At 46.0% G+C, this 13,819-nt stretch overlaps 2 protein-coding genes across 2 annotated transcripts; one reads left to right on the forward strand and one right to left on the reverse strand.

Moving 5' to 3' along the window:
• The first annotated feature begins 198 nt into the window (after nucleotides 1-198).
• On the forward strand, nucleotides 199-2,248 carry LOC144100892 (ATP synthase mitochondrial F1 complex assembly factor 1). The gene has a single exon (XM_077633803.1). It carries the CDS (start codon nucleotides 375-377, stop codon nucleotides 1,323-1,325), a length of 951 nt encoding a protein of 316 aa, XP_077489929.1. The 5' UTR covers nucleotides 199-374; the 3' UTR covers nucleotides 1,326-2,248.
• A 3,013-nt stretch (nucleotides 2,249-5,261) lies between these two features.
• LOC144100894 (small ribosomal subunit protein uS8) lies at nucleotides 5,262-11,897 on the reverse strand. Its single transcript, XM_077633806.1, has 4 exons — nucleotides 11,751-11,897; nucleotides 11,330-11,467; nucleotides 10,501-10,666; nucleotides 5,262-5,384 (listed from the first exon to the last, which is right to left on the reverse strand). Exons 2-4 carry the CDS (start codon nucleotides 11,460-11,462, stop codon nucleotides 5,291-5,293), a joined length of 393 nt encoding a protein of 130 aa, XP_077489932.1. The 5' UTR covers nucleotides 11,463-11,467; nucleotides 11,751-11,897; the 3' UTR covers nucleotides 5,262-5,290.
• Between the last annotated feature and the right edge of the window lie 1,922 nt (nucleotides 11,898-13,819).

Genomic DNA, 13,819 nt, shown 5'->3' on the forward strand with positions numbered 1-13,819 from the left:
CGTTCTCAGGAAGCATCACAATGTAAACATATGTAAACCAGAAAAATATTTCATAAAAAATATAACAATTTAAAACATTTTTAATATAGTCTTTATTATTGTGTTATAATTATTATTAATGTCGTTGTCATAACTGCTGCACCACTTCGTGTCGCGCCTGGTCGGTGAAATAAAGCACTGGCTTCGTCTTATTTATTCTGACGGCTGACCAGACGACAGTCGCGCGTGCTACTTCGCTACATGTGGTAATGTGGTTGTTGCAGTTAAGATCTCAGCCTCACTTCTTTCCTCTTTAACGCAAACATTTGCTCCACACTGTAGGGTGGAGGCGTTTCTCGTACGCCTTAAACCAAGGCGAGATTGTTAGATTTTCAATGGCGCTTTTCCGATCGGCGTGGTGTTGGCGGACTGTGTTCCAACGTCTCACCGGCGCGCCTTCGAGCTGCGAGCTGGCGGCGTCATTAACAATTTCGGCCCGAACACAGAGTAGCAAAGCCGATCGGCCAGCATACAGCAACAATCCTTTCTACAAAAAGTACGCGGATAAAATCAAGGAGCTCGAGCGACGGGACCCCGAAGCTCTCAAGCGCCGTCAGGAAGAGATTTCTCGGACCATAAAGACGAAGGCCGCAGGTTCTACCAGCGGCGATGCGACGCCCTCTCCAAGCTCCGACAACCACAGTAGTGAGGTTCAAGAACCTAAAGATCGTCGCTGCGACAAACTGCAACAGGAACCGACCTATGTGCGGCCGTCGAAGTTCGACGCCGACGCGATACGAGAACTGCGCTCGCGCTGCAAGTCGACCGCGGAGCTGACGGACGCCTGGAAGGCGCTGCACTCGGCGAGAGATGCCGTGTGCGCAGTCATCCCGAGTTCCATTTACGAGACGATACGCGAACGGGCCAGGGACTACCCGGTCTTTCTCTACCCGCTTCCCAGAGACGGCAGCGGCTACGAGTTTGTCTTGTCCCAGTTCGTCGGCGACCAGTGCCACATGACGCCGCTGGCCAGCTACCAGCTACACGGCAGCGAAGCCCCGGCGTGCTTGGCGCTAACCTACTGGACTCAGCTGGCGTCCAGGGAGGACGGCGGCGTCGTGCTGATGAGCGGCGAGTACGACTCCAAGGTCGTCGGGCCGACCGAAGCCCAGTGTCTGGTCAATCAGCTGCAGCTCTACTACGGAGGCAACGAGCTCAAGAAGAAGCTGCTACTGTGGAACTTTAACCGCGAGCCGCGCTCGTTCAAGCACGAGATGCTCATCAGGGAGTTCGAAGCGTCGGCGACCCGGGAGCAAGACGAAGGTTCGTCGGTGAGGCAAGGCTGAGCGTGGTAGATGTTTCCAAAAGGCGCTCCCTGGGCGTCGCCGTATTGCTCGCTGGACTGTACAGCTGGCGCAAGCTCTGTGGAAGCGGTAGGGAAAGCGAGCACACTTTCAGCACCTGCTCGCATCAATCCAAAGAGCAGGTGTTGTGACATACCAGGCTGCCCGGTTTGCTTCTAAGTTGTATAGTGAGACAGGTATCGCAGCCATCAAGCTATAAATCACTGTTAGATAACGAGTACGTTTTTTCTCACCTTCAAATATCTTTTCCTCTTTAGGGAAGCCGCAGGGGCTCCACTATATGAGGGAGAAGCAAACCATGCAGCCTGGTTACTTTTGGCAAGGACTGTACATACTAACACCTGCCTGCACCTGCTCATTGAACTAGAATGAGTTGAGGAGCTCAGCTTGCACACGTTCTCTCCACAGTCTAAAAAACACCTCTCCCCAACGTCGTGAAGAAGTCTGCAGTTTCCGACGGCGACGTCGTTAGCAGACGGTGAAGGGACGCATCGTCACTGAAGTGATGGCATCTGTTGCCTGTTTTTGTCTGCAGAGCCGACCGACATGTTCATTTGTTCGGTGTGACACTTCATGGTCGTGACAGTTCACTAGCTTTTGTACCAGAACTTGCCGTCATGTTACTGCATTCTGAATGGCTCCTACCTGCCGATTCACACATGAAAAGTGTGTGGGTAGGCAGTTTGAAGATTTTTTGTGATTTACATATGTTTACGAGGTCAACTGCTCATAGTTTTCACTTCTGCTTAAATTAGCTGCATCCTAGGCTGTGCACAAACTTGACTGCTCTATTACCATCACTCCAGTGAACCTCCTCTTGAATTACGTGATAATGAACAAAATAACACGGTACAGTTGTAGGTTATGGTTAGTAAATAACAGTTGGTCATATATGTCCACTTGAAGATTGTGGCATTTTGTTCTGTACAATGGAGATTTTAATGTAACACCATTGTACAGCAGACACCTTGCACAGATACTACAAGTTGACTTGCATGTATAGCTGCTACCACTCGGCATCTGCGAAGTGCACTGGAGTTTACCTTTATTGCAGTTAGTCAACAATGTTGACATGTAGATGCCAAGAATGTGCTCCATACAGCCTTTATTTAGGCCATTTGATTAGAATTTGATGTGCTATTCAAGTATGCAGTTATTTGTCTGGGGCAGTAGGTTGGCATGGTGGCAAACCACAACCAACCACACAGAAGTTAAACCATTTCTGGCAACATTATGTTTCAGGGACAGGCACTTTTAGACAACAAATAGCCAAAATTTGTAGCGACATATGTTGCTGAAAGTGCTACTAGTCTTTTACAGAATGGCCACCAACCAGACATGTGGCACGAAGAATGACATTTATTTGTGCTGCGATGGCAGAGCCATCCACATGTCTTGCCACAAAGACGGGTAGTGCTAAGGACAGCGGTGTGTTGACTGTATTTATTTTAGACAATCTGCACGGCATGAAGAGTGAAGTGAAAAGTTATTCCCCCTCCCCCACAAGTACAGTGGCCATTTCCTCTGCCTCCAGCCATTGTATAGGCATGGAAACAAGCCTGAAAGCACAGACAGCTTGCTCGAGAAACTGTGAAAAGTTTATTGCAGTAGTGCCTGTTCCGCGTCTAGTGGAAACATGTAAAAAAATATCCCATTCAAGAAAACAAACTGCCAGGCTTCTTTGCTTTGGGTGGGTCTAAGCAACTGCCAACTAAGCACAAACTTAGTTTTAGTTGGGTTGGTAAAATATTTAAGCAAGTGGTCTACTAGAAACTTGTTGCTCTTTCTCCGCGTTATCACGTTTTATATAAGCTTTCTGCAGTGCCTTTACATTTGGAATGCAAGTGCAATACTTCCAGGCCTTTTTTCTTTTGACACTGCCCACATGCCTACACCAGATCACTAGAGAAGCATGAATCGGTGTTAAAAAATCTCATATATAAGCTAGTGAGAAGAAATTACCAAGCCTCAAAAAGAAGGCATTTTTGGCACTTAATTAAAAAATAAAGGGTATGAAGGCGCAATTTACAGAGTACCAGGATAGACCGGTTTGTTTGTTTGCAATGTAATCAGCCAAACGAATAATGCAAGAGAAGAAGAACAGAGTCTGTGCAAGCAATGGCTCTTCATAAAGCAGATAAGTGGCTACGAACGTCATTTGCAATGAAAGGCAGAGGAGCAATTCAAGAATTCGCTAAGATTGTAAATAAAAGCTGTGGTTTAATGTCGTAAGACATGGGCTATGCTGCAGCGGAAGGCTCCATATCAACTTCTGACCACCTGGAGCTGTTTAACGTCCACTCACATCGCACAGCACAGGGGCACCTTTTACATATCAGTGCATTAAAACCAGAAACAAATCTTATAAACAAATGTTTTTGCATTTGGACCCGCACTTCAACTTGCGCCTCCTTCAGCAACACTTAAAGTGGATGCAGCATTTCCGAAAGGGACGAAGGTTGGAATCACTAAGCTAAAACCGTGGTTGGAATAATGACCTCGGTATGTTTTAGTTAGTCTTCAAAAAAAAAAAAAAGTTAGGAAGGGTTTAACCATGGTTATACCTAAAAGTCGAGCGATAGCTCTGGCATGGCTAAACGGACCATCCCAGCTCTTCCATGGCTAATGAGGCAAGTATGGCTAGGCGGCATTTCTGTACGTGCCATATGGTGACACTACGTGACCTGAAAGTAGCACCACCTCAACAAAACTAATTTAAGATGAAATGCCCAAGTTGAAGCCACCGTGGTGGACATGAGGCACCATAGGGTTTTAACTTGGTTAAACCTATTGTAATGCAAAAAAGCATTCCCAAATCGCCAAGATCAAATTTTGGCAATGGTCCGGGCCAAATTTGGAGGTCACCACTGTGTCAAGCATGCTCAATTATGGTTGGACATCAATGTTGGCCCAAATTGGCCAAGGTCAAATTTCAGGGGTGGCCTGGGCCAAATGTTTGGAAATGACAGGGGCCATATTTGGAGGTAGCTGTCATGTTGGGCAAGGTCAGTTATGGTTGGACATCGATTCTGGCCCAAATAGTCTAAAGGTCAAATTTGCAAGGCCACACCAAGGCCAAACTTGTACAATCCCGGAGATCAACTATTGCATCTATAGTACCATCGCTCTAAAACCACTTGACCACAGCAGTGGTGTAGCAGTTTGAGCATCCGCCACGCATGCGTGAGGTGCGGGTTTGATGCCCAGTGCCGCCAGGTGCCCACTGGTGACACAATGAATACAAGCTCTCCTCTGCCTGGTGCTTGTCTCCTTTCGGGCAAAATGCTTGCAAAATGGGTCTTTGACCCCACATTTAAGTCAAGAAAAAAACCTCGTGCCATGGTGCTCTTTGGCCAGATGTCCTTGCGCCATAAAGATTCATCAGCTCTAAAACCACATGTGCTTCCCATTGCTCTCCCGAGCAGTTTTTAGCCGAGTGCAAAGTGTCTCGAGTCCCACTCTGCACTTGTGCAAACATGGGAACGTGACAATTCAAGCACAAATAACGGAACGAAATTTCAGTTCAGGATGAATGCTAGTTCAATGAGTATCTCTTTGCGCAGCTGCACAGAGACTATGCTTTTGAAATTCATTTTAACTGTGCTGTTTGCATTTGATGGCATTACATTAAAATTTAATAGGCATGACAAACTGGCCGAGTAAAATAAGGATTTGCCAAAAACGGCTCTGGGAGACAGTGTCTTCATATGCTTGAAGCATTAGTACAAGATTTCTAGCATAGCAAAATTCCATAATGCGGGAAGAGCGAACTGCACCTGCCGGTAACACTGAATTTATTGTAGCAAATCTCCCCGCTTTTAGTTAGTGGCAAGACTTGGGCATCACTGCACAGGTTGTCCTGGAGGAACTTCATTAGGAATGCCACCAGCAATACAGAAAAAGAGAAGACACATGGGATGAGGCAGCAGTCCTTAGTTACTTTATTCTCAGAAGAAGAAACCCAGGATTTTGCCTCCCAGGTGTTTCCTCCTCGCCTCCTCATGGTCCATGATACCCCCGGATGTGGTGAGCACAATGTAGCTGCAAAAGAAAACAGAAGTTCAGTCACCCAGTAGTCTACCTCACAACTGCTGCCATTCAAAGAAACGTGAACGGTCATGAAAGAAGTAGAGTTAATTTTGCGAATAGGCCTTGTGGCACTCAAAAGAAGACCGCCCTTCTCAGACTGAGGGTAACCTAAAATGCAGTAGGTAAGATGCCTTGAAGTTCAGCTCCTTAGTTTAGTGATGACAACCATGCCATTTTGAGTTGGACTTAATTTTGTGCCACTGAATATTGCAAAAAGCCACATTTTTGGCTATATGCACCATGAGATCATTCAAGACGAAGAGCAAAGAGGTCTATGCAATCCTGGTGAAACAAAATGGTGCCTTTCGAGTGAACACTGGTTGTCACCACCCCAGCCATAGGATTGCCACTGTGGTCTCATGGTTATTTTTGTCACCTCTAGAGTGGACTACAACTTCTGACGAGGACTGCGAACCCTGCTCTTTTCTCGACAGAACATTTATTCACCTCCTCACCCACAACCAGCGCATTGCAGCGAATAGGCCAGTGAATGTGTTTTTTTTTTCCCCCTGTCGTACACCATGCTTTCTATCACTTTCTATACAGCAAAGCCAAACAACAACATTCACGTTCTGAATGGTCTAACGTTAAATTGGTATGTTGTGGTACGAGAGGTTCAGCGTCCTGGAGCTGCACATGGGCTACGAGGTGAACACAATGCGACTTTTCACTCCCATTAACCATTTTGTGGCATGGCATCTATGATTGTGCGCACGACTTTACGCCTCTTTTTCCAAAGCGGGTAGCACTGTTTTCTCAAAGTTCCTGACACTGGGTACATTTGAAAGTAATGCTGGACAGCATGGCACAGTCATTTTGTACCTCGCAAAATGAACATCTTTTACAGAACGTGAAATGAAGATGGACATTACTAAGTTCTTCACAGCGTCAAGAAAGTGCTGCCTGATGCAGTCACTTTTTTTCTCATGCGGTGGAATGTTTTACTAAAGAATACTTTAGCTGAGCTTTCATAGTGGAATTAGCTTCAGGTGATAAGGAAAATAAGTAACTGTGCCTAAACGAATTTCATATAGTAGTAAGGCTGCAATTCCATGAACATGGAAGTGTGTAGCATGCATGAAAGTCAAGTTTTTCAGCAATTCATGCCATTTTTGTGAAATAGAGGGTTGAAAATATGAAAAAATTTTCATATTCTTCTCAACAGTGGAACATAATGCGTGTCTGAAAGGGTTGAAATGCGGTTGCCACGGCCCACATATAATTCTGCACTGGAATCCCGCAGCCACCACGGCCGCAGGTTCATGTTTACCAGTGTCTCCAAAGAGAACAAAGAATTCAAGGCCAACTAACTTCTGATGAAGTGACATGTTTGGAGATCACTTTTGTGAAAATAGTTTGTATATTACCTCTCCCCCTATCCTCTCTTCCTGTCCCCTCACCTCTTTCATTTCATTTCTCCATTCTGCCTGCTGTCCTTTATTTCCGCTGCCCCAGCTGAGGTGCTTCAGTATCCAGGGCAGATGCTGGGGTTAGCAAAAGTCTTTTCCTTTTTATTATAATTTTTATAAAACCACTTACTACTACTAAGCTTAGGCAGGGCTGAGAAGAATGGCGAAAAGTATTAAAAAGCCACGTACACAACCTAGTGACAAGAATGATATAACAATAAATCAAACTAGTCGGACCCGTAAACAACACGCAAAGCAGCCAGTAAATCCGCTCACGTACAATAAACCACTGAAGTGGTGCAAACTTGCAGCAAAGACGCTCACACCAGTGAAACAAAACACATGCAAAATAAAAGATGCACAAGTATAACAACAAGGGGTCTACTGCTTGCAAATTCAATGCAGAAGCAAGTTAATGATTCAAAATTGAAACCTTGAAATGACTCGGAACCTGCTACCTACCCAACTGGGCACAAAGTCAAGGCTGAATTTATTATGTAGCTATCAAATTGCGTACCAGATGCCAACTGAGACTGTCCCTGCCCAAAGATTGTCCTTTGTATATGGCCGTGGGAAGGATCTTTGCAGACGACACATGTTACAAGGATTTGAGGGGCGGAGGAGCACCGGCATAGGATATGAGCCAGCAAGCCGCGATAACGTGCCAACACCAAAGGGAGGGCTCAAAATAAAATAAAACCCGTACTAATGTTGAAGGAAATTGGCACACTAGATGCTGTAGACAAAGCGTGTTCACTCAATGGTAAGCTACGTTGGACTTAAGGGGAAACTGAGAAATCTGCCTGTACCGAGACGATACTGTGTGCTAATCAGAGAGAGACCACCCCTACCAAATACTGAGCTTTTATAAGCTAGAAAGAATGAAATATGGGGTGTCCCCATTGCTGGTAGATATCACGAGCAAAATGAGTGCGTTGACAGATTTTTTTTTTGGCACAGAGGCTACTCTACACTGCAATTCACATCAAAACAATGGCAACCCATCCTTTTTAGTAACGATGTCAAGAGTCTGAATCGACTGGCGGGAGCGTTTTCAAATGCAATTTTCTCACCGATAACTGCATCTTTTGCTGGCGGACAAACGTCAACATAGCCAGAAAGTGCCACAGAATCAAGTTTTACTCAGAATAATCATTGGATCGAGTTGCCCTCACTGTCCCTCTAACACCATAACAGACTAGGACGAGCCAGGCTCGGCATAAGCTGCCTGTTATTTCTGGCTCCCGACGAGTCCGGCTTGTCGCATGTTTTCTGGCACTGTGTCCAGCAGGGCTCGTGCAAAGCATTTTCTTGGTTTGCCAACAGATGGCAGCATGGGTAATAAATGACCATTTTGGTACCATTCTTAAAAAAAAGTAATAATAAAAAAAGTGTCAGTGTCCGTTAAGGGGCTAAAGCCCTGAAGAGACACATGAGCTAAGAGGGATGCTGTAATGGAGGGCTCCAGATTAATTTAAGCCACGGGTGGTTCTTCAATGTGCACCGACGTGAACAACACATGGTCACCTTATGCATTTCGCCTCCACTGAAACGTGGCCACTGTGGCCAGGATTGAATCCTGTGACCTTGCGATCTCAGCAGCTGAATGCCAAAGTTCCTTGGCCGTGGCAGGGTTAAACTCCATTTGTAAACAAACAACAGTAAGGAAACTACAATAATATCAGGTTTATTAATGATCATACTCAAAGCACCTGTTTTACATTGTTAGTGTTCTTACTGGCATGCAATATGCTGCAGTATATAAAGAAAACCCCCTTGCTAATTGAACCGCAAATACCGTAAAAACCGGACTATAGGTCGGACCGGAATATAGGTCGACCCCCTAACTAACCAATTCTAAAAATGAAAAAGATCTTTTTCAATGGGAAAAGTACCGAAAGACATCCTTACTTTGAAACAAATGCGACTCGAGAGGTTGCACGATGGTGAAAGTGTTTAATTTCATTTAAATGCTGCTTGTATGTACACCCGGCAAATTTTTTAACAATATCGCGCACCAATCGGCCCGCGTGTTTGTTTCAGGCACAGGCATGTACGGCGCCGTAGAGCAAAGCCCTCCTCTTCATGAATCGCCGCAACCAGGATGGCGAGCCTTTGAATTACGCCCTCGTGAGTCTAGAGGCACGCGCGATCTCTGCCGCTTTCACGCGGATGCATTCGGCAGTCACAGGCAGCGATCTTGCTCGCAGCACAACGTTTCCTTCCTATTCTCGATACACTACAGTCTGCCCCCAAAATGATGTTTTCTTCTGGTTGCTGCAAGTTGTAATACGCAGCTTCTGCCTCCGCTGGTACTGAATGCTCTTTTCGGATACTCCAAATTCGCGCTGTGCCGCCAGGTTCCCGTGAGCTTCCTCGTACTCAATCGCGTTTTTCTTGAAGGCGACGGTAAATTGCTGTTAGCTTCCACTTTGCATCTACTGAAACGCAAAATGGCGGCACTGCTGCTGATGGCGATGGTGATGATGGCTGCTGACTTCAGCCACCCATTGTTGCAAGACTTCCGTATTTTTTCCGCCACTGACCGGTATATAAGATGGGGGTCGACTTTTCACCATGGTTTTTTGAAAAAAAGTTCGACCTATATTCCGGTTTTTACGGTAGTTTGCACTCAATGCAATCTAACCTCTTGATTCTGTGTCAATTTTAATTTGTTTAGTTTTAGTGTTTCAGTACAACGTGTTCTGATCTCTCCAGAATGTTCAACCCACTTTGCTGCTAAAAATGACCAAACTGGGCAAACTGTTAACCTGACAATCAAACGGACATGCAAACTTTACATTAGCAATAACCAACCACTGCAATGAAATTCCTGGACCCCATGAAAAAACGGTCAGTAACAACAGACTGCCAGTTAGCTCTGTCGAGTAACACAGCCGTGTCAAGTCTGAAGCCCTATATACTCATAGTTCAATGGCAGCTTCAACTACTTGAATGATAGTCACGAGGACTGTGAAAAGCCTACTGCAACACCGTATGCTGGAACGGCTTTGTTTGGTTTGGTTTATGGGGGTTTAACGTCCCAAAGCGACTCAGGCTATGAGAGACGCCGTAGTGAAGGGCTCCGAGAATTTCGACCACCCGGGGTTCTTTAACGTGCACCGACATCGCACAGTACACGGGCCTCTAGAATTTCGCCTCAATCGAAATTCGACCGCCGCGGCCGGGATCGAGCCCGCGTCTTTCGGGCCAGCAGCCGAGCGCCGTAACCACTCAGCCACCGCGGCGGCTCGGAACAGCTTTGTGTATTTGCTTTTGAGTAATGTGCAGTTTGTGAACAGAAGAGCATCCGGGAGACTAGATTCCTGGAGATATCACCCAAAACCACAAGAAACGCTTACACATGTGCAAGAAACCACGTTCCAATGAACGACAGGAAGTGCAAATAAAAGAGGATTCAGTAGGTTGCCCTGCACAAAGACAAACTAAATGGTGAACGAAATGAGGACAGATGAAGGGAATCACTGGCATGATAAAAAAAATGCAACAAGGCCCACGTCACACAAGCATAACTTTCTCATGAAACAGAACAGTGCCCAACACACCTTCAAGGTTGATATGAACTCTTGTTCCTCGGTCCTAGTAGACGAATGCGAGTTCAAGTAAAACTGGAGACAGCGACGAAAGTTGGTGCTCACCCAAACTGTCGGGACGGCAGCAAGTTGCGCATCCACGTTTCGGTGTCCTTGAGCTGGACGTCAAAGCGGGGGCTGATGACACCACACTTGTTAAGCCTGCCGTTGAGGAAGACGACAATCTTGCCCGCACGGTGATCGTCCACGATCTCAAACTCCCCGATGTAGCCTGCCGGTCGCCGAAAGAAGACAACTCATTACTACTTTGCCACAGTTGTTATGACCAACTAGGCAACAGGTACACGGACAAGACAGCCCATGAAACAGCTCACGAGCTGGCAAAAGCAGATTGATCACCATTAAACTATAATGCACTGAGAAGTATCACAACTAAGGATTTGTCTCGCACACTTATTTTGCCTTCCAGACACAAATCGGGCACATCAAAAACAGCATCGCTTCTCTGCCACGACGTAGCAAGAAAGCACTTTGTCAAACTATTCGCAACAGTTCCTCCACTGCTTAGACGGAGTCTGTCAGCCAGTTAACAAAAGTTAGGGCAGGATTAGACAATCATAGACCTAGATTGCCAGCCTGTTTAACACGTTCATTCTTTACGAATACCACACGAAACCAACGCCTGATTCGGACACGTTTTTTTTTTTTAAACACAATGGCGCCAAAAAACGTTTTGAAGCAGAGAAGGAAAAAAAATTTGCAGCCGCTTACGTTACCATTATTATAGACACGTTGTAACAACCAGTAACGGCGTCGAGATCAACCTCCTAACTGCGGCTCCACTGACATCGTTCCCAAAGACGCATCATGAACTGCCAAACACACTTCACGCGAGATTCACGACTTCATCAGAGCGCCCCTGTGAAGGACTCACCGTGCTTCATCATGACTGTGAGGAATTTGATGATGACTTTTGAGCAGGGTCGGATGAGAACCTGCCGCTTGCCCCGCTTTTCTGCATTGTTGATGGACTTGAGAGCGTCGGCCAAAACGTTCATGCGCACCATTTTGTCTGCGTGAAGAAGACGGTTAGAAATTGTTAGATAGACCGATTTTTTTTCCCAGGCGTAACCAAGCCGGCACGGACAGCACGTCAATACATGCACACACACACTTCACACTTGGTGACCACTTCGGCTGTCTTCCTGCGGACAGGAGACCGTCTCTACAGCAAATATAATCACAGAACAGAGCCTTAACCTTTTATAATTTCAATGACAGCTAATCGAACAGATCAAGTCGAAATAGCTTGCACGGATGAAACAGATTGAAAAGGTTCTAACAAAATATAATACCTCTAAGGACGGCGGCGGCCGGGAAAAAGAGGCCTACTCTCGTTCTCTCGCACAGATCAAAGGAAGCAAACTTTCGCAAGACAAATGTGCGTTGCTGTAGACGGCGCTGTCTACCATACCACCCTGGCGTCCACGCGCTACACCCTCCACGAAGAGACTAGTCACACTGGATCACCATCATCATGAATATTGTCACGACTGAAGAAAGCTGTGAGAGAAATGAAATGAAAATTGGTTTTTGGGGAAAAGAAATGGCCTGCGTTTCGATGGAGGCAAAACGCTAAGGCGCCCGTGTGCTGTGCGATGTCAGTGCACGTTAAAGATCCCCAGGTGGTCGAAATTATTCCGGAGCCCTCCACTACGGCACCTCTTTCTTCCTTTCTTCTTTCACTCCCTCCTTTATCCCTTCCCTTACGGCGCGGTTCAGGTGACCAACGATATATGAGACAGATACTGCGGCACTTCCTTTCCCCAAAAACCAATTATTATTATTATTATTATTATTATTAAAAGAAATGGCGCAGTATCTGTCTCATATATCGCCGGACGCCTGAACCGCGTCGTAAGGGAAGGGATAAAGGAGGGAATGGAAGAAGAGGCGCCGTAATGGAGGTCTTCGGAATAATTTCGACCACCTGGGGATACCCGCTGCGGTGTGGCTCAGCGGTTAGGGCCCCCAGCTATTGATCCGGAGTTCCCGGGTTCGAAATTTACCGACCGCGGCGGCTGAGTTTTTATGGAGGCAAAACGCTAAGGCACCCGTGTGCTGTGCGATGTCAGTGCACGTTAAAGATCCCCGGGCCAGGTGGTCGAAATTATTCCGGAGCCCACCACTGGAGCACCTCTTTCCTACTTTCTTCTTTCACTCCCTCCTTTATACCTTCCCTTACGGTGCGGTTCAGGTGTCCAACGATATATGAGACAGATACTTCGCCATTAATCCTTTCACCAAAAACCAATTATTATTATTATTATTATTATTATTATTGTTATTATTATTATTATTATTATTACCTGGGGATCTTTAACGTGCACTGACGTCGCACAGCACACGGGCGCCTTAGCGTTTCGCCTCCATCGAAACGCAGCCGCCGCGGTCGGGTTCGAAACCGGGAACTCCGGATCTGTAGTGGAGCGCCCTAACCACTGAGCCACCGCGGCGGGCCCAAAGAAAAAAAAAGTTGTGAGCGTAATTGGATTTGAGTATTTCACAGAAGCCAAGCACAGCCCTAAATGTTTTGTTTTCGGTAACTTCTCGGTGGCGCCATAACACTAGCCAGCTCGGCGCTCGCAGTCAACCGCAGAAAGGCCGCAGAGTCTTGCTCACGACCCCAAATACTTTTGGGCTTTTAGCAACCAATACAATTCTCAACATTAATTACACAAGGTGCTAATTTTTACTTCAGCATGAATACTACCCCTGTCAGAGCTTGTAATTTTGTGGAAGAGATGCGTGCACCCGCGTTTAATGTTTAGATTTAAAAAAATATCTGAATTTTAACAAGTTACTTTGAAGAGCATTTTGACAAGTACTATTCGCGCCTCACAAATTATTCTGGTCGTCTTACTTAATGTAGAAATCACGAAGCCTATGGTAAAAATCACAATCGCACATTGCAGTTTATCGCGCCTTAAACGTTTTAATTATCATAAACGCTTAACTGTATATATGAGGCCGCCCAGCACCGAAACTGTTACTGGCTGTCTCGAATTATTTATTATTGAGACCATGCACTGACATCACACAGCACACGAGCGCCTATGCGCTTCGATGGAGGCGAAATGCATAGGCGCCCGTGTGCTGTGCGATGTCAGTCTACTCGTCCCTGTCTACTTCTATGTCCGTGTGTTTTTGTTGCGCCCCTGTGTCCACCTGAAAAAAAAAAAACACGTTAAAGATCCCCAGGTGGTCGAAATTATTCCGGAACCCTCCACTACGGCACCTCTTTCTTCCTTTCTTCTTTCACTCCCTCCTTTATCCTTTCCCCTATGGCTCGGTTCAGGTATCCGCCAATATGTGAGACAGATACTGCGCCATTTCCTTTCCCCAAAAACCAATTTTCATTTTT

Source organism: Amblyomma americanum, chromosome 8 (assembly GCF_052857255.1).
Source record: "Amblyomma americanum isolate KBUSLIRL-KWMA chromosome 8, ASM5285725v1, whole genome shotgun sequence".
NCBI classification, from domain to species: Eukaryota; Metazoa; Arthropoda; class Arachnida; order Ixodida; family Ixodidae; genus Amblyomma; species Amblyomma americanum.